The sequence below is a fragment of the Hemitrygon akajei genome, chromosome 11 (assembly GCF_048418815.1).
Source record: "Hemitrygon akajei chromosome 11, sHemAka1.3, whole genome shotgun sequence".
NCBI classification, from domain to species: domain Eukaryota; kingdom Metazoa; phylum Chordata; class Chondrichthyes; order Myliobatiformes; family Dasyatidae; genus Hemitrygon; species Hemitrygon akajei.
The window spans coordinates 20,940,608-20,961,303 of NC_133134.1; the positions used below are offsets into that span (position 1 = coordinate 20,940,608).

The 20,696-nt window shown below is 43.2% G+C and overlaps 2 protein-coding genes and 1 long non-coding RNA gene across 5 annotated transcripts in view; 2 read left to right on the top strand and 1 right to left on the bottom strand.

Annotated features, from left to right (window-relative positions):
- Window positions 1-9,707, top strand: part of LOC140735373 (uncharacterized) — a 28,112-nt gene extending 18,405 nt beyond the window's left edge. Inside the window, exon 3 of the long non-coding RNA XR_012100739.1 lies at window positions 8,874-9,707. This is a non-coding gene — a long non-coding RNA (uncharacterized lncRNA). The remainder of the gene's footprint in view (window positions 1-8,873) is intronic.
- LOC140735369 (tektin-3-like) overlaps window positions 1-20,696 on the bottom strand; it is a 116,844-nt gene that overhangs the window by 60,733 nt on the left and 35,415 nt on the right. Inside the window, exon 1 of one of the 3 annotated variants that reach the window (XM_073060342.1) lies at window positions 449-702. The exons of 1 other annotated variant lie outside the window; for it this stretch is intronic. In XM_073060342.1, the coding sequence (XP_072916443.1) occupies window positions 449-569 (121 nt within the window). In that variant the 5' untranslated portion in view covers window positions 570-702. Of the gene's footprint in view, window positions 1-5; window positions 289-448; window positions 703-20,696 lie in introns of those variants that run through there. One more of the 3 variants, XM_073060345.1, reaches the window with a different exon arrangement.
- Window positions 13,305-20,696, top strand: part of nubp1 (nucleotide binding protein 1 (MinD homolog, E. coli)) — a 55,692-nt gene continuing 48,300 nt past the window's right edge. Inside the window, exons 1-3 of the mRNA XM_073060346.1 lie at window positions 13,305-13,420; window positions 18,288-18,392; window positions 18,485-18,618. Of these exons, the coding sequence (XP_072916447.1) occupies window positions 13,390-13,420; window positions 18,288-18,392; window positions 18,485-18,618 (270 nt within the window). The 5' untranslated portion in view covers window positions 13,305-13,389. The remainder of the gene's footprint in view (window positions 13,421-18,287; window positions 18,393-18,484; window positions 18,619-20,696) is intronic.

Genomic DNA, 20,696 nt, shown 5'->3' on the forward strand with positions numbered 1-20,696 from the left:
CATACATTACAGATATCATCTTTGCAATTAAAACGCCGCCGGGTCTGGGCTATGGGACGCCTGAGGTGAATAGCACCCATCGCGGGCAGCGTGTGTTATTTTTGTTGAAAAAAAACGAAAGCGCTGCACTAAAACAGAAAGGGGGGTGCCCATGCCTCACGGAGGACCGCTCCCCAGTTGACGGCTTGTTGTAACCCCCAGGCGCGTTTTTGCTGCATTTTTTAGTTTATCCCAGTGCCCGTGTACGAGAGCCGCGCCGCCGCTGGTGCCTGCGCTCCGCAGCGCGCATCTCAGTGCAACTGCACTGTGGATCAGGGCACCAGGCGGTTGCCAAGGACGCCGCAACATCCCGGACCCTTAGCAACGGAGTCAGCTGCTGGTGCAGAGGTTGTGTGCTGGGGGCCGGGACATCTCTGGGAAACCAAACCAGCCTGAAAGCATCGCCTACTCGAGTCAGGGGTCCATCTTGCTCCTCCATGTTGACGCCTGCTGTGGTGGTTGCAGCCTATGAGAGATGACTTGATTCCAATCAGATGATTGATGCAAAGGGGTAAATGTGCGTCATCCATCCTACTTAATCATACATTAAACGTACCCCATCCTCTCTCTCTCTAATCTCAAGCATTTTGCAACAGTCTCATTGCAGCCTCGAAGTATTCACTGCAGATCCAGATTCGTGTATTTTGTGGGATTTCTAATCCCCCTTCCCACCGTTTAAGGTGCACAGCGAAAACGCGAAAATCTACTGCATTTTCTGCCTGACGTGTTATTGTTTTGTTTATCTCGTGTCACCCCGCCAGCTTAGTCTACATGTTATCGCCCTCTTTCTCCAATTCGCCCTTCTAAGATCCCATTGCTCTCTGAAGTACAATTCAGAGTTCACTGAAGCGGCGACCCTATCCCAGACTCCCTTGTAACGTGAAAGTGGTCTATTCGCTAAAAAGGAAAGACGCTTCAAATAGCAGCAGTCTTTTCAGCCGCCTCCATTTGCCCGGGGCCGGAGGACCTAACGGTTAAATAGGAATTGTCAGTTCTTATTTCATATGATAAAGTACTAGTCAAATTGTACAGTGTAATAATAGGCAAGTCAATGGTCAGGACCTTTCCTGATACAGCAGCCCTGTTTTGAATTAATACATCAATTGAACAGCCTATGCGGATCTGCGAATTCTCTCACTATGAGGCGTGCTCAGTTCTCAAGAATACCACCAACTATTGTCCAGTAGTCAACAGGCCCTTCCCCCCTCCCCACCACCACCACACGCAGCACAAAATTACAATAATCTTGTAATACTTGGTGTTATCACACGGAATTAACGTTTGTATCAACTCTTAGTCTGGAGGAGCTCTGGATCTAATCGACCATGGCTGACCGGAGCCATCCCCAAGCCTGTCCCCTTCACCTCCACATCAACAGAGTCAGCACACAGCAGAGATCGGAGGAGTTAACATTTCAGGAACACACCGATCACAACAGCACAGATTCCTGACGCAAAAGGTTAATTGCAAGTTAGAATTTTAAAAAAGCTTGCAGAAAAAGTGGATTAATTTGACCAACAAGGGAATTGGGTTATTATTGTCACATGTACAGAGACAGGCTCATCTGGCATGCTGCTTATACAAATCAAATCATTACGCAGTGTATTGAGGGCCGAGGGTCGACTCGGAAGTCCAGAAGATGAGGCCCATTGGTCGGAGCCAAGTCCACTAGGGAGGTTGAAGTCCAATATCTGCAGGCCCGAGTGCATTTATGATGCATGATGGAGGCTGGAGACCTGGAAGCCTGTCTGAGGTTACAGGGCTGTGTGTGCGCACATGGGGAGGCTTGTTTTGCTGCTTGTTGTGTTTTGTCTTGTTCTGCTGAGCATTGTTAGCAGCAGAAAGTCTGGTGACACTTGCAGGCTACCCTCAGTGCACCCCTTGTGTTGGTTGTCAATGCAAACAACGCATTTCACTGTATGTTTCAATCTACATGTAACCAATAAACTTAATCTTGAATTGCAATGTTTTTATAGATTGATCCTGATCAAAGCCCCAGAAATAGCATATTAGATCTTTACTTAAGATCTCTTCTGCAAAACATATCCAATTTGGTTACGCATTTTATCTTCAAAACTTTGACAACTCTTCATTTCATGCTCTCGATATTAATTGTTTATTTATTAATTATTATTATTGTAGAATATTGTTGTTGTTCAATAAGATTGCAGTGATACTTTAGTCCGTGCAAAACAGATATATACAATACATGTGGTACAACTTAATTAAATTAAATTATTATTATTTCTTTTAGTATTTGCATAGTTTGTTCTCTTTTGCACCACATTGGTGAGGTCTTTTATTGATTCTATTATGGTTATTGGATTTATTGAGTATGCCCGCAAGAAAATTAATCTCAGGGTTGTTTATGGTGACATATATGTACTTTGATAAAAAATTTGGATTGAACTTTGAAAGTTCATATCCAGCGTTTTGACATTGGGGACAGATTTAACTCCTTCTCCACGCAGTAAGATCATGGTGATGGGCCAGAGGTCATTGCATATGGAAGAATGAAGTGTGAATTACTAAACTGAGCTTGTTCAAATGCTACATAGCCGTGTGGGCCCATGGGAATTTTGATCAAAGTGTATACCATTTCCAACACAGCTTTGTTTGGTATAACTGCAGGGCTCTTTTGAGGACACCATGTAGTTGATAATAGCTGGCTATTCCCAACAAAGAAACATGATGTATGAAAAAAATCCTTACGTAATTACACTTGAATAGGTGTTAATCTTGTTCATTTTCCCAAAGGTAAAGTTATGACCTGGATGGAGAATTTTCCTTCACACTAGCAGGATTGGGGGATGGGAAGAGGAGAACCTCTAATCACAATAACTTTCTTTTCTCCAAATCATCAGAAGTATCTTGGTTAAGTTAATGATTAGATTTTCCCTTTGTGATTCCCTTTCCCCCACTCACCTTCTTTCCCCCTCACCAATCACCTCTTAATTTGTGTTCTTTCCCCTCCGCCCACCCCGCATCTTCCATTCTGGCTTCTGCCCCCTTTCTTTCCAGTCCTGATGAAGGATCTTGGCCCAAAATGTTGACTGTTTATTACTTTCCATAGATGTTGACCTACTGAGTTCCTCCAAAATTTTGTACGCGTTACCATGGATTTGTTATATGGAACCGCAAAGGTAAATCTTAATCCTGTACTAAGTTGATGACAACGTGTTTCAATGTCACTCTCAGAACAGTTAGTGCTCGCTTTCTCATATCTTCAGCAAGTAGTGTCTTCTCCCTGTTTAGTTTGATGATCTCCAGGTGTACCAAGTAGGTTGAAGTCCTTCTGCTTATTAATAACCTTGTGGTATTAACTGCACTACAGTAGACCTAACTGTTCATCATAAAGTACAATTTCTATCTCATCAATACGTAACCTTTTGGAATAGATATACAGTATCAACTTTATAGCTTTGTAACCTTACAAAGTTGTTTTTTTTTCAAAATAGAGCACGTCTTCTGTTAGCTTCTCTTCTATAATATGGCTTGATTGTCTATGGTAGTAAGATGGTTCTTACAATTCCTGAAGAGGCTTTGGTTTCTCTTGGAAGAAAGATATTAACATTGCACCAATGCATCTGCAAACATTTTTGATGGCAGTGTGGTCATTAGCTCCCTGTCGTCTAATCTGTAGTACTGGTAGGAATACATGTATACAACTTGCAAAATTTAGGTTCAAATTCATTTATCACATGTACATCTAAGCTGAGAGTAAAATGTGCTGTTTGTGTTAAGGATGTGCTGGGGGCAGCCCACAGGTGTTGCCACACATTCCAGCGTTAACATAGCACACCCACAATGGTCAGCAGAACACAAGCAACAGCAGCAACAATAGAACAGTGGCAACAAAACAACAACAAATAAGCCATTTTTGTCCCTCCCATCCATCCACCACTCACACACAAAAAGATGGTCCTCTAACCCCAGGACAGGCCACCTCTGGTAAACACAAAGTACACTGCAGATGCTGGGGTCAAAGCAACACGTACAACACGCTGGAGGAACTCAGCAGGTCGGGCAGCATCCGTGGAAACAAGCAGTCAACGTTTCAGGCCAAGACCCTTCGTCCGTTTGGCCTCATCATGGCGGGAGATCCTGTCTGTTGTGCCACCTACTTCAGCTCTGCTTCACATTCCCATTGGGTATGTCCATACATGGCCTCCTCTACTGCCATGATGAGGCCAAACTCAGGTTGGCGGAGCAACACCTCATATACCGTCTGAGTAGTCTCCAGCCCCTTGGCATGAACATCGAATTCTCCAACTTCTGGTAATTCCCTCCCTCTCCCTTCCCCCACCCCAGTTTCACTCTGCCTCCTCTTCCAGCTGCCTATCACCTCTCTCATGATTCTGCCTTCTACTACACAGTGCTTTCCCCTTACATTCCTTCTTCACCTTTCCTGCCTATCCCCTCCCTGCTTCCCTTCCCCCACCCCTGGATCTTTCCTCTGATTGGTTTTTCACCTGGCACCTACCAGCCTTCTCCCTCCCACCCTCCCCCCACCTTCTTTATAGGGCCCCCTCCCTCTTCAGTCCTGATGAAGGGTCTCAGCTTGAAACGTCTGCTCGTTTCCATGGATGCTGCCCAACCTGCTGAGGCCACCTCTGGGCCTCCATCCAACAGTGGGCTTGCGGACTTGCAGATATCAGTCCTCCAACCTTCTAGTGGACTCTCAAACGAAGGCATCAGCCATCGGCCTTGACTTCAGTCTTTGACCTTTGGGGCTCGACCTTCAGGATCAACCCCAGTGCTCACCGATGGCAATCCGTGAAGTGGGCAAGCATTGTCCTGAAGGGTGTCGGTCCAAAACGTCAACTGAACTCTTGTTTGTGACCACTGTCGATCCTCGTTAAATGTTGTAAATAATATGTGAGGGATCTCTGCAGCTGAATGCTGATTCTGTTCTGGATGTTGCAATGGTGTCGTCAACTGCCGCATTTCTCTGCTATGATCTATTGCTATCCAGAACTCACTTAATTATTTGTTTGTTTGTTTGTTGGGGTACAGTGTGGAATAGGCCTTTCCAGCCATCCAAGCTGCACTGTCCAGCGATTCTCCAATTTAATCCTACCCTAATCATGGTACAATTTATGATGACCAATTAACCTACAATCTGGTATGTCTTTAAACTGTGGGAGGAAACCAAAGCACCTGGGGGAAATCCATACGTTCACAGGGAGAATGTACAAACTCCTCACAGGCAGCGGCAGGAATTGAACCCTGGTCCTTGGTACTGTAGTGTTGCGCTGAAGATATGATATGCAGCTGTTCAGCCTCTATGGTCGTCTGATTCAAGGTCCCAGACTCACATAGTGATCTCATTCCCCTGACTTCCAATCTTGGTATCTTGCTTTTATGATGGTTTAACTTTTCCAGTGTTCCTCCAAGTCAGCTGTCCTTCAGAAAGGACCCCTGGTCCTCCTTTTGATCTTGTTAGTCTTCGTCGCGTGCAGGGTTTATTGAGAATGGGTGATTCGGAATTGGCCGCCAGGTGGATTCCATCAGTAAGGGAAGAATCAGCAGATATTTGTGAAAGGGAAATTGTAGGAGTGATATGAATGGGTAAAGACATACGTAGGTAAAATTTTGTAGAGCAGGGTCAACAATGAACAAAGCAAAACCAGAAGTCGTGTCGGTATTCCATGTAAGATTAATGCCAAAGGGAACAGAAAGCTTGTGGGACATTGAGCTTTGCAAGTAAATGTTAAAAAAAAATAGGGTATAGGGGGCAGAAATGAAAACAGAAGAAAGAAAATGATGGGATAGGAAGAATAGAAACTATAGAAAAGCAATCTGAAAAGTAAAATTGGAATATTTTGCAAGCACTGAGAAAAGAAAGCACCTCAAATGTAAGCAATAGGTCATATAATATAGTATGACTTGGGATGATTTTTTTTCTGCAAACAAAATAAGGATATAACAAATTTTTAAATAAGTAGATAGTTAATATTTCTACATTTCTACATTTTTGGAACTATTTTCAAAAGTGCCTATTGCAAACCTAAATTAAAATTGAGCAAATTAAGTAAAAACAAGATAATAATCTATTTGAGCACAAGAACATATACTGACCAGGTAAATAACTTAATAATATTAGTAGTCACTTATCAATTATGGCAGCCTTAGAAGTGAAGGTCCTTCCTCAATGCCATTGCTGACTTGGATATTCAATAGTCACAGTGCACTCAGCGCTGTGTGACACAAACTGCTGAAGGAGCTTTATGATGTTACGATGTCATTATGATGTCATGCCCAATAGACATCTAGTATTTTTATCTTCATTTCCATGGATATCTCATTTCTGATGTTCAGTCAGAAGAACCACAATCATATCAAATACATCTGAGATGTTGCCTTATTTCTTATCCCAAAGAATAGACAGAAATTTTTGAAGATGTAAAATAGGGAATAAAATTACTCCCAATATTAGTACATTACTTGCTATGGCTACTTTATGCGTGAGCTAATTTTGTCTATACTCACATGATTATGGGATAGAGAAAAGCAATGATGCAGCACTAGTTTAAGGATTTACCAAAAGTGACATTTTCGGAATTAGAATCAGGTTTATTATCATAGATCTATATCATGAAATTTGTTGTTTTGCAGTAGTAGCACAATGCAACATATTAAAAAGTAAGAATATATATAGAAATAACAAAAAGTAAATAAGTAATGGAAAAAGAGAGCCAAATAAAATAGGAAGGTAGCGTCCATGGGCTGGTTCATTGTCCATTAAGAAATCTGATGGTGGAAGGACAGAAGCGGTTCCTGAAACGTTGATTGTGTGTCTTCAGGCTCCTGTACCTCCTCCCTGATGGTAACAATGCGAAGAGGGCATGTCCTGAGTGACGAAGGCCCTTAATGATGGATGCTGCCATTTTGAGGCATCGCCTTTTTAACTCCAAATAAGTAGACAAGGCTCCTTCTTATGAGCTACAGTTTTTACCACGGAGGCAGTGAGAAGTGTGGATTATGGACGCAAATGGCAAAGTGAAGTAGACAGGTAGGGTTTGATTTCAGTGCTTTATACCCCTTCAAATCACATGAAATCATTTTGTTATTGCCTATATATTTTTAACTGTAAACATTGCTGTTAAAACATTGTATGCAAAAGATGATGCAATAAATATTAATAAATGATCAGTTACTCAGTTTTTTGATTATGTAGATTGAGGGATAAATGTTGGCTAGGATAAAAGAGGAACTCCACAACTATTGAACAAATAATGCAATGTGTTCTTTTGTGCTCATTTGCATGAAAAATCTTACTTTAAGTTAGCAGACAACATCCTAGTAAACCTCTTGTGCCTCCACATCTTTCATATAACAGGGCAACCAGAATTGAATACAATACGCCAGATATGGCCTAACCAGAGTTATAAGCCTGTAATATAGCTTCCTGACTTGAACTCAATGTCTTGACTATCAGATGCCGTCATGCCATACCCTCTGCTTCAACTTGTCTGGCCCCTTTTGAGGAGCGATGGAACTGGACCCCTAGATCGCTCTGTACATGAGTGCTATGAAGATAGGGGAACACACATGGTGATAAACTAGTTTTAATCGTTCAATGCTAGATTTTTACTGGACCACATCAAGACCATGATCCATTTCTGCTTTGAGAACTATAAACCCTCCACTCTTCCCAGTTCCGAGTAAGGATCATTGGCTCAACGTATTAACTGGTTTGCCTTTCCGTAAGTGCTTCTCGACAGGCTGAGGCCCGACCTCCGAGCCTACCCAGCATTTCTTGTTTTGTTTTGAATTGCAGCATCTGCAGTTTTATTTTGTTTTTCATCAGGTCCTATTTTTTTGCCTTAAAAAGCCGCCCTACCCCAGCATCACCCGGAGTGCAGTGATCACACTCTGTTTGGTACCAAGTCCTCAAGTGCTCCCAGCTGTTCCCTTCGGCTTCACAGCCAGTATCAAGTGAAAGGAGCTTACAATCGCTGCAAAGACTGAGACCGTCTATTCCACTGATGTTGCTGCAACACCCCCCCCCCCCACCCCAGCTTCATCTCGTATAACAGCCCAGGCTATTTCCCGTGCCTCCCCTTCATGGCCCTGAAAAGGAGACCTTTCTTTGTTTCCTCTCAAAGTTCAAAGTTCATTTATTATAAAAGTAGTCACACCTTACACAATCTTGAGATTTGCCTCCTTACAGGCAGCCACAAAACAAAGAAGCCCAGTAGAACCCATTAAACACAAAGGACAGTAAAACACCCAGTGTGCAGAGAGAGAAAAAAAGCAAATCTTGCAAACAGTAAAAGTAAAAGCAAATATCACTCAGAACTAAAGTTCACAAAGTCGGGCATCGCTGCAGCCGATCCAGAACTCCACTGGTTGAAGGCTGCAACCTTAGTCCTTTATCCCTTCATGCCTTGAGTTCATCTTATCTCACCAGCTGTCCTCTCACTCTAATATTACTAAGTTTCTCTTGTGTACTAGCAGATGTAGATTTGAACTTCTACTATTGTTCCCCTCTGTTTTATACCCTCTATAACCCACCCCTGACTTGCCCCACCTGACGTCAACATCATCCCTTGTGACTGTGATCGTCATGCATGTTCCATTCTTGTATTTCGTGTTCTCCTGGCAGCCTTTGAGGTGTTCAAATGACCCAATCCTCTTCAAATCTTCACTAAACTACACCATCCTCTTTCAAAGCTCCTCCTCCACTGACAAAACAAGCAACATGCCAATTTACTTTTCTGTTCCAATCAACTAATCAACTCATGTCAGACAATGAGTTCCAGTCTAGCCCACGCACAGTCAGCAGTGGAAATATTCAAGAATCTAATCTTTGTCTCTCCACTTTTCAGTGATATGCACAAGAAGATTCTGCGAATGCTGGAGATCCGGAGAAACCCTTCCTCAGGGCCTGAGCCTGAAGCATCCTTTCCACAGCCTGACCTGCTGAGTTCCCCGGGCATTTTGTTCGTGTTGCTCTGTCAACTTTGTGCTGCTGCTTGGTGCCACCCTCTCCAAATGTCTATTCCTCTCACTTCCCATTTCACGCACCTCTGCTCACCCCTCCACTGCCTCTGTGTTGTCATTCTCCTGGTTCACAACGCTGTGCTATCTATTCACCATCAGTAAGCGCTGAGAATCAGAGAAAATGTGTGACCAAGGCCATTCGACCCATTGTGTCTATGCCAGCTGAAAAAGAGCTAGTCAACGAAGCCCGTACTTGATAACAGTGCTTCAAGCATACGACTTTTGAGAGACTCTTAGATAAGTACATGGAGCTTAGCAAAATAGAGGACTATGGGGCAGGGAAATCCAAGGCAGATTCTAGAGGAGGCTACATTGCCGGCACAACATTGTGGGCCCATTGTGATTTCTATGTTTCTACGTAACAAAGAATTTTTAAAAAATGAGTGGTGTTTGTTTCTATTTCTCCATCCTTTCAAGCAGTGAGTTTCTGATCCCTATCATCTTCTGGGTGATAAGATTTTTCCTTCATCTCCCTTGTAATCCTTCTACTAATTACTTCAGAATTGTGCCCTCAGGTATATCAGCCCTCATGTACTGAAAAATAGGTCTTCCCCATTTATTCAGATCATTCATAATTCTGTTCACCTCAGCCCCAAACTGAATTTCCGTCATCTACTCCCCATTTTTTTTGTACCTTGGTGGATCCTTGATACAGTGTCACTCCCTTTCAATGCCTTTGCTTTTCTCCTGGCCTCTCCATCTTGGGGGGCCTCTTTTCCTTCACTCCTGCGCTTTGCAGGAATTCCCTGCCGTTGTGGTTCTTGGGTGACAGCCGATGACCCTGCTGCTTGCCATCTGTTTTCCGAACACCAGTCAATGATGTTTCATTCCACTTATCATAATCCTAGCAGGGTATAGTGCTGTCACAAGAACACGGCATTTCCAGCTTTCTTAATAAGTTATTTTCTGTTCCAGGACAACATTTTGCTTCTGATCGGCAACTAGGCGCAGTTCCCTATGCCAATATGCTGTTTGATTTTCATTTTAACCTCAGTAATTTTAAACAGGCCATATGTTTTGATGTACATGTGATCAACAAATGAGTCTGAATCCGAATCTGCATAAATTTGGAGGCAGGAGAGTTGGGTCACAAGTGCAAGCAAACAGAATTGACATTTTTCAGAATTTCACGATGCATTTTTATGAGAAGTTATTTTTGTAACCTGCAGCTCAACTCACTGGACATTCCAAGGAAATCAAATCTGAGCCTGCAGACAAGCATAGAGGCAGAGAACACACTCCACTAAATAATTTCAGATATTTTTTTACAATCTGCTGGGAATTTAGCTCATTCAGAGTGATCAACTGGCTTCTCTGAAGAGTTATGAAATCAATCCTGGTTCATTTTGATTGTATTTTGGTTGTATTTTGATGAAATATCATTGAACTGAAACATTAAATCTGTTTCTCAAGCAATAAAATATTCAGTGTATCCAGTACATTTTGTCTTTATTTAGATTTTGAGGAACCGGTGTATTTTATTTTGCATTCTATTTATTCATAAGTGAGAGTGAAAAACTGTTTTCTGGGTACTCTCTGTTCAAGGTGCCTTCTTTGAGAACATGGATGATGGTATAAAGAGGCAAATATGTTCGGAAGGACAGAAGTATCCAGTTCCCTCCACATCTGGGTCCCTGGATTGGATGTCCAGGAGAGCAGGAAGCACAGTGAGCCAGTGAGCCCAGAGTTTGAGGCCAAGGGTTTGAACGCCCATCGTTGCCTAGTCAGGGGTTAGATTGAAGTCTGAAGTCTAGAGGTCCAGAGGCCTGTCCTGGGTTTAGAGGACTGTCCATGTGTGGGTGGGAGGGAGGGAAGAAAGCTTTTTATGTTTTGTTGCTTGTTGTGTTGTGTTTTGAGCTGTTCCGCCAAGCATTGCATGTTATGTTGGTGCTGAAATCTGTGATGACACCTGAAGCCTGCCGTCAGGATATTCTTAAGTCATGATGGTTGGTAACGCACATAACATATTTCACTGCATATTTCAGCATACCTGTGATAAATAAATGAATCTGGATCTGGATTGCATTATTATATGACAGCGTTGGTAATCTCTTAACTGTTGTTGAGAAAGAGGCTGATTTAACAGTGGAGATCTGAAATTTATAGTTAACAACTATAAATTGTACAGAGGATGCGGAGAGTCTGCAGAGGGATATAGATAGGTTAAGTGAGTGGGCCATGGTCTGGTCGATGGAATTCAATGATGGTAAATGTGAGATCATCCACTTTGGAAGGAATAATAGAAGAGCAGATTATTATTTAACTGGTGAAAGATTGCAGCATGCTGTTGTGCAGAGGGACTTGGGAGTGCTGGTTCCCAAATGAGGTCCACAGGCAACGCATACAAGATGCTGGAGGAACTCAGCAGGTCAGGTAAACACCCTTCTTCAGGACCAGAAAGGAAGGGGGAAGACGCCAAATTAAAGAGATTGGGGGGGAGGGAGGGTCAGGACGATAGCTGGAAGATGATCGATGAAGCCAGGTGGGATGGATAGGGCTGGAGAGGAAGGAATCTGATAAGAGAGAAGAATGGACCATAGGAGGAGGAGAGGAGCCTGGGGGAGGTGATAGGCAGATGGGAAGAGGGAAGAGGCCAGAGTGGGGAATGGAAAATCAGGGGAAGGGGAGGGAAACCTTTTTTAATTGAAGGAGAAATTGATATTCATGCGATCGGGTACCCAGACAGAATATAAGCTAAGTGTAGAGGAGCAACAGACTCTAGCCTGTAAGCTCAGGTTCCTTTCATGCTTACATGTTTATTTTTCTGGCTTTAAAAGGAATGAGTTTTAAAAGTCTTTTAAGAATCTCCAAGATTCCGGTTAATCTAGGATTCAAAATTAAAATTTGATCTGCATGCAGTCTTCATTCTCATCAGCAGTATGTTTGTCTCTGATCTAATTGGCACCTGTCAATAAAAGATGTCGTACAACTGCAATACGAACAACACATTTTCAGTCGTTCTTTTAAACTCGCAGTAGCCATTCCAGTCCAGTGCACATCGATAGTGAATGACCAGCACAATTCTTCGGAGTGACCTCTACTCAGTATCTTTATGGGGAAAGTTAAAGATTGCAGTGATGAATTTTGACGGTTTGAATTCCCAACTTACTATTGCAAAGGAGTTTGCAGAGATTTGGCTTGTCAACTATAACACCCGAAAATTTTTTATAGATGTACCATGGAGAGAGAGGGTTAGGGTTAGGGTTAGAGAGAACATTCTGCCAGGCTGTCTGTGTGGGATGGCGACTGCACAGGATCGACAGAAGCTGCCGCGAGTCATAAAATTAGTCAACTCCGTAATGGGTACTGGCCTCCATATTGCCAAAAGCATCTTCAAGAAGCGATGCCTCAGAAAGGTGGCGTCGATTATTAAGGACCCCCATCACCCAGGACATGCCCTCTTCTCATTGTTACCGTCAGGAAGGAGGTACAGACGCCTGATGGCACAGATTCAGCAATTCAGGAACAGCTTCTTCCCCTCTGCCACCCGATTCCTAAATGGACATTGAACCCATGAACACTATCTCACGTTTTATATGTGTATATATATATAAGTTCTATTTTTGCACTATTTTTAATCAATTCAATATATGTATATACTTACTGTAATTGATTCATTTATTGCTTTTTCTTTCTATATTATTATATGTTACATTGTATTGCTGCTGCTGCTAAGTTAACACATTTCACGACACATACCGGTGATAATAAACCTGATTCTGATTCAAACTGAATTTGCATTAATCAAAACCGAAGGGATCTCAGGTTAAGAATTCCTCAAGTCATTGACATCCATCAGTAATTTTCCTGCCAGTAGACATAAATAAATAGCAAACGGTTTAATCAATGATGCACACTCTACCAAACCTAAACCAATATTGTAGATAATGTTAAAAGGCGGAAAGTGTAAACAAGATAATAGAATATATGGTTTTCTTTGAAGTTCTTTAAGGATCAGAGGGAAATTGGAGGTAAAGGATTTGTCGGAGTCGAGATGATTTGTTTCCATCAGTTATTGTGGTGAAGGAATTGATAATGTAAGTGGCTAAAGTTCATTTTTACATCAATAGAAATCACTTATTCTTAAGTTATAAAAACTTAGCAATGTTGTTGGCCGTTATTTAAACGAACCAACATCAATGCACTGTCTTGAAATAACAGTTGCAAGCTACCGCTGTAAATTCTGCACGGTGGGACCTGTCAAATCACCACGACTTTCAACTTCGCTGAGCTGCAACCTGCTTCTTGGAAGGAACGTTTATTCGCAGCGTTCGCGGTAGCCAGTGCAAGTCGCGGTTGCACTGAGAAACCGGAAGTGCGGCTCCAGGAGCGATTGAGAGGATGGCGGATGTCCCGACCAACGCACCGGCACGTGAGTATCGGCGGCGGGAGTGGATGGTTGGCAGCAAGGGTGTCCCAGGACTGGTCAGCGACTTCCAGAGTGACCAGTGACTGACCGAGGGGAGGCTTCCAGAGTGGCCAGTGACTGACCCAGGAGTGACTTCCAGAGTGACCAGTGACTGACCCTGGGGGAGGCTTCCAGAGTGACCAGTGACTGACCCAGGAGTGACTTCCAGAGTGGCCAGTGACTGACCCAGGGGGAGGCTTCCAGAGTGGCCAGTGACTGACCCGGGGGGAGGCTTCCAGAGTGACCAGTGACTGACCCAGGAGTGACTTCCAGAGTGACCAGTGACTGACCCAGGGGGAGGCTTCCAGAGTGGCCAGTGACTGACCCGGGGGGAGGCTTCCAGAGTGACCAATGACTGACCCAGGAGTGACTTCCAGAGTGGCCAGTGACTGACCCTGGGAGAGGCTTCCAGAGTGGCCAGTGACTGACCCAGGAGTGACTTCCAGAGTGACCAGTGACTGACCCAGGGGGAGACTTCCAGAGTGGCCAGTGACTGACCCAGGAGTGACCAGTGACTGACTGGGGGAAGCTTTGCGAGTGAGTTGACAGCGACTGACCTGGGTAGAACTTCTGGATAGTGAGTGAGGATTGCCCTGGCTATTGATGAGATTAGTGGCTAACTTGAATGCCTTTGACTAATCTGAAACAACTCTTGCAGATTTGTTAATTTTATTGTCCTCCAGATCTCCTATATTTTACCTTCATAAACAAGATTAAAATTCTGCCTTTCTTACCTCATTGGGATTTTTGTGTGCCCACTGAGCTTCACTTTAGAAATTACATTTTCATAAGGCCTTGTGTTGTCAACCATGAATCAAAGTTCAAAATAAAATTAAGAGTACGTTTATGTCACCACATACAACCCTGAGATTCTTTTTGCTGCTGGCATACTTAGCAGATCTATAGAATAGCAACTGTAAATGGGATCAATGACCAACAGACTGTGCAAGTGCTGATATAAATAAATAACAATAAATAATGAGTATGAAATAACAAAACAAAGAGTCCTTAAAGTGAGACTGTCATTTGTGGGAACACCAAAAATAGAATGAGTGTAGTTAGCCCCTTTTGTTCAAGAGCCTGATGGTTGAGGGGTAGTAACTGTTCTTGAACCCGGTGGTGTGAGTCCTGAGGCTCCTGTACCTTCTACTTGATGGCAGCAGTGAGAAAAGATCATGGCCTGGGTGGTGAGAATCTCTAGTGATGGATGCTGCTTTTCTACTGTAACATTTCATGTAGATGTGCTCAATGGTTAGGAGGGCCTGGGTGAAGAAGCTGTTACCCAGCCTAACGGTCCTTTTTCCTATACTGTGATACCTTTTGCCTGACGGTAGGAGGTCAGAGAGAGCGTGGGACAGATGGGAGGGGTCCTTGACAAAAGTTAAGGATTCTGTGATCACAGTGTTTCTGGTCTATGTCCTGAATGCTAGATGAATCCTGAAGCTGGCTCTCGACCCTGAATTTTTGACAATTCCTTCCCCACTCCAACCTTACCCCGCAGACACTGGCTTTACCCACAAGCAGAGGGACTCCACATACCAGCATCTGTAATATCTTGCGCCTCCAGTCAGGATGGGGTCTAAGACAGACTAGAAGAGGACGGCAGATCTCCCTCCAACCAACAATGATTACAGCTGATTTCATCCCCTCTCACTCCAGCCAAAACATACACAGGGTCCCCCTTGTCCTCACCTTCAATCCCACCAGTCTCCACTTTTAAGATGCCCTTCTCAATTATTTCCACAGTCTTCAATGGGCACTTTCTTCCTTCCTCCCCTCTCAGCATTCTAAAGGGGTCTATGTATATCATTTTAGTTTTGCACTTCCAGCACCTGCAGATCTAAGCTCCAAATATCAATGAACTGGCTGGGCTTTCACAATAGTCCAGTACAGGGATTCCCAACCTGGCGTCCAAAGGCCCCCTTGGTTAATGGTAAGGGTCCGTGGCATCAACGAGGTTGGGTATGCCTGGTCTAGCTGGTGGTACCCACCTGCTTCATGCAGGCCTCAGAAGAGTGGGGCGACCTGCCTCAGTGACTATCGCCCAGTGGCACTTACATACACCCTTCTACCACCCAGTATGCATTATTTATGACAGTGCCAGCAGCATTATATTTAATGACATGATGTATATGTCTTCATGTCAACTTGTACATCTACAGATTTTTAAAATTATTTGTTAATCTTATTTTATGTGCTGGATGTGATATATGTACTGGTCCCAGAGGAACGTTGTTTGGTTTAACTGTATACACATGTATGGTTGAATGGCAATAAATTTGAACTTGACTGAGAGTGGGGAGAGAAGATGACCAGTCTAAAGAGGAGAGTGTTGAGACGGGGCCAGTCGGTGATGGGTGCACCGAGGAACGGTGAATGTTGACAGGCAGTTCGAGCCAGGAAGGGTAAGGGTGGAGCGTGGAGACAGAGGCAAGTAGGTGATCGGTGGAAGCAGACAAGTAAGGCATAAGAGGAGATAGAGCCAGGTGGGGGAGCGGAGAGTGAAGCTGAAGGTTGCTGCTGAAGGGTTCTAGGTGGGGACGCAAGGATGAACGGTAATGGAATCTGTTAAGTGTTCTGTGAAGCTGGTGTCGCATGCTGGTGAAGAAAGTGTTTGCCACACTGACCTTCATCAGTCAGAGCATTGAGTGTAGAAGCTGCGATGTTACATTGTAGTTATACAAATGGTACATTTGGAATATTTTGTTCAGTTTTGGTAGCCCTGCTATAGGAAAAATACCATTAAACTGGAAAGAGTGAGGAAAAGGTGTTATTGTAAAGACATATTATGAAGATATTGTGTTACTCTCATTTCATGTGCTGTACTGTATGTGATATGTGTACTGTGCTTTGCACCTTGGTCCTGAGGAACATTGTTTTGTTTAGCTGTATACATACAGGGAAAGGTTGGGCAGGTAAAATGTTTATTCCTTGGCGTGTCTAAGAGTGAGGGGTGATTTTGCAGAGGTGTATAAAGTCATGAGGGGCATCGATAAGGTGAGTGATAGAGGTCTCTTTCCCAGGGTGGTTGAATCAGGCATCAAGAACTAAAGAGCAGAGATTTAAGGTGAGATGAGAAAGATTTAATAGAAACCTGAGGAGCAACATTTTCAACAGAGGATGGTATACCGTATATCTGGACCAGGCTGCCTGTGGATGTGGTTGAAGCAGGTACAGTAACAACATGTAAAAGGTACTCGGACAGTTAGGTGGATAGGAAAGGTTGAGAGGGATGTAGGTCAAACATGGACAATGTTAGCCCACATGCGGGGAGGGGGCAATCCGGTGGGTTTAGAACAGATGGCCAAGTCAGGATTGAATGAAGAAGCTAGAGAGAAGGAAATGGGGGTGAGAAAGGGGTAGCAATTCAGATGGTCGGTAGAGGTGGGTTGAAAAAGTTTGGGGAGATTAATGGCCATTGAGAGGGAAAAATGGGATGAGAGAGGACAAGCTGATAAAGACTGATAGATGATTTGGAGAAAAAGGGTGCATAAACTAAATTATTTAAAAGACTGCTTATGTAGCTTTATTAAGATTTGCTATTGTATTTATTCTATAATCATATGCTGCCCGTAAAGAGGAAGTGCAGTGCCACTAATATTCCAATCTAATTGGAAGATGCGATTATAATATGACAAATTTACCAAAATAGTTAATTGTAAATGAGGATAAATGAATTTATCATAGAAATATAAGAATGTATTTGAATGTGTGATTTAAAACCAAGACCAAGGAAAATTGACTGTTTAATTCCGGGTCACTCAAGGTCACTTGGTAATTTTTGACTCATGCATAACTGACCTAAAACTATCTCTGAACTTTTTCAATGAGTTGCACAAAGAACAGTATAGACCTTTCAACCCACGATGCTGTGCTAAAAATGGTGTGAACCATTCTGATACTTATTCTGAATAGCATTTTAAACAATTAGTAATGTGCATCCTTGCACAAGGCATATCAAATCTTCTTCCATGCATATTTCTGACTTGTTTAGAAATCTGATCCCAGCAGTGTGGTCCAGAATGTCGATCAGTGGCATATTGTAGCAGTGTTCATGCACTATGATGCAGAAAGGTTCATTCAGCTTATTAAACCCTTGCCAGGTTTCAGTAGAGTAAAGCCAATAGTCCACTTTCTCTCGTCTTATCCCACTGTAACCATGCAACTTATTTCTAACGTCCTACCAACTTCTGCTTTACATTTTTGCCACTTACCTTCTCTAAACTCACTTTCAAGGACTCCATAACTCATGTTCTCAGTATTATTTATTTATTCACTAGTTTATTATTATTAAAGGGCACCAAGGCAGCATAGTGGTTAGCACAACACTTTACAGTACTGTCGACCTGGGTTCAATTCCTGCCGCTGCTTTTTAGGAGTTTGTACGTTCTCCCCGTGACCATCTGGGTTTCCGCCAAGAGCTCCAGTTTCTACCCACAGTTCAAAGAATCTATCGGTGGAGAGATGAACTGCTCATTGTAAGATTGTCCTGTGATAAGGTTAGGATTAAGTCGGAGGTTGCTGGTAGAAGTGACTCGAAGGGCTTATTTCACACTGTATCTCAATAAATATTTTTTTTTTGTATTTGCACTGTTTGTCTTTTGCTCATTGGCTATTTGTCAGTCTGTAGTTAGTGTGAAGTTTTTCATTGATTCTATTGTATTTCTTAGTTCTGTGAATGCCTGCAAGAAATTTCTTTAACAGAAAAATTGCTTTGAACTTTGAACTAAAAGGCAATTTATAGTAGGCGATTATAGTAGCCCATTACTCCACTATTATTACCTATGGCCTGATAGAGAAAAGCCATAATGTCTCATCTGTTTCATTTTAGATTGTCCAGGGACATCCAGTGAAGATGCCGGTAAAGCTTCAGCCTGTCAGGGTTGTCCTAATCAAGCGTTATGTGCTTCTGGTGCCGCTAAAGCTCCAGATCCAGGTAGATCTTACAGTGTATTTTTGAGCTACCAAAGTCATTGATATGATTCTTGCCTAACTGTGAAAAGCCTTAACTTTGTTGTAACACTCCAGCCATTCAGGAGATTAAGGAGAAGATGGTATCCGTTAAACATAAAATCCTGGTTTTGTCAGGAAAAGGAGGGGTTGGCAAGAGCACTTTCAGTGCCCATCTAGCTCACGGGATAGCGAGTGATGACACCAAGCAGGTAAGGAATCAGTTTTACACTTCCTCTTTTTCTCTTGCAAATTGAATTAGAAAACGATGAAAAAACTAACTTTGAATGAGCTTGCCTTCTATAGAAATGTAGTTAGAATGGCACCATCATAAGATTTTTTTGTCATGTGTAAAAATGCCCCTGTGAATTTAAGTAATAATTAGAATGGAATGTTATTTCCTTGAGGCTTTAAAAGCAGTAGTCATTAATGCTCATTATACTGCTGGCGTTTAGGGCAGCAATGGCAGCCCTCCATTTCCGGTGCTGTTCATGGATTCCTTCATCGTGTCAGTGGCTTCCTCGTGGTTTTCACTACTGTCAGCCATGCAAGTTCTGGGTGGAGACTCAGGAATACCGTTACACTCAGATGTAGAAGGATTCTTCATTGCTGTTTCTGTAACAATTTTGTTTCGCCAGTCAGGGTTGTTGGCCCTGAGCTGAACCCTTGAACCTGGAGGACTGGGGGATCACTCTTAGTCTGGCCTCTACTCTTTGACCTGTTCGGCATGACTGACCCCACCAAGAGCCAAACCATAAAGCCCTGACTCCAGCCGACGTAGCTCTCTGGGTCATTGAAGCACGCGAGCCTCCAAGCCATGACAAGGTTATGGTGTCTTTGGAAGGACATCAATGCATTATGGCTATTATTTCCCTTTCATATTGCTGGATAGAATACAGTACAGTGCAATAGAGGCCCTTTGGCCCATGATATCTTGCCAACCTTTTAACCTACTCCAAGAGCAATCTAAGCCTACCCTCCCACAGAGCCCTCTGTTTTTCTTACATCCATTTAAGTGTTCCTCATGCTGAAGATCCCTGCTGCACTTGCTGACACTGTGATCTCTGTTTTGGAGGCCAATGTTAGGCTGTCTTTAAAGAGGATGAACCCTCGCGAGGTTGAAGGCCCCAATGGAGGACCTGGTAAGGCTTTGAAAACTTGTGCCAACCAACTGGCGAGAGTATTCAAGGACATTTTTTTTAATTATTAGATTTTAGAAATTACAAAGAATAAATGTGATGATTCAAGGACATTTTCAACACCTCACAGCTAAGGGCAGAAGTTCACACGCTTCAAAAGGGCAGCAATCATACCAGTGCCTAAGAAGAATAATATGAGCTGCCTTTATGACTAATACCCAGTAGCGCTCATGTCGACAGTGATGAAATGGTTTGAGAGGTTGGTCATGACCAGACTGAACTCCTGCCTCAGTAAGGACCTGGACCCATTGCAATTTGCTTATCGCCACAATAGGTCAATGGCAGACACAATCTCAATGGCTCTCCACACGCCCTTAGACCACCTGGACAATACAAACACCTACGTCAGGATGCTGTTCATCGACTATAGCTCAGCATGTAACACCATCATTCCCACAGTCCTGATTGATAAGTTACAGGGCCTGGGCCTCTGTACCTCCCTCTGCAATTGGATCCTCAACTTCCAAACCGGAAGACCACAATCTGTGCAGATTGGTGATGATATCTCCTCCTTGCCGATGATCCACTGGTGCACCTCAGGGGTGTGTGCTTAGTCCACTGCTCTGCTCTCTATATACACATGACTGTGTGGCTAGGCATAGCTCAAATACCATCTGTAAACTTGCTGATGATGTAACCATTGTTGGTAGAATCTCAGATGGGGACGAGAGGGCATTTAGGAGTGAGATATACCAACTAGTAGAGTAGTGTCGCAGCAACAACCTTACATTCTATGCCAGTAAGACAAAAAAGCTGATATGGACTTCAGGAAGGGTAAGACAAAGGAACACATACCAATCCTCAAAGAGGGATCAGAAGTGGAGAGAGTGAGCAGTTTCAGGTTCCTGGGTGTCAAGATCTCTGAGGACCTAACCTGGCCCCAACATATCGATACAGCTGTAAAGAAGGCAAGACAGCGTCTATATTTCATTAGGAATTTGAAGTGATTTGGTATGTCAACAAAGACACTCAAAAACTTCTATAAATGTACTGTGGAAAGCATTCTGACAGGCTGCATCACTGTCTGGTATGGGGATGGGGGCTACTGCACAGGACCGAAAGAAGTTGTAGAGGGTCGCAAATCCAGTTGG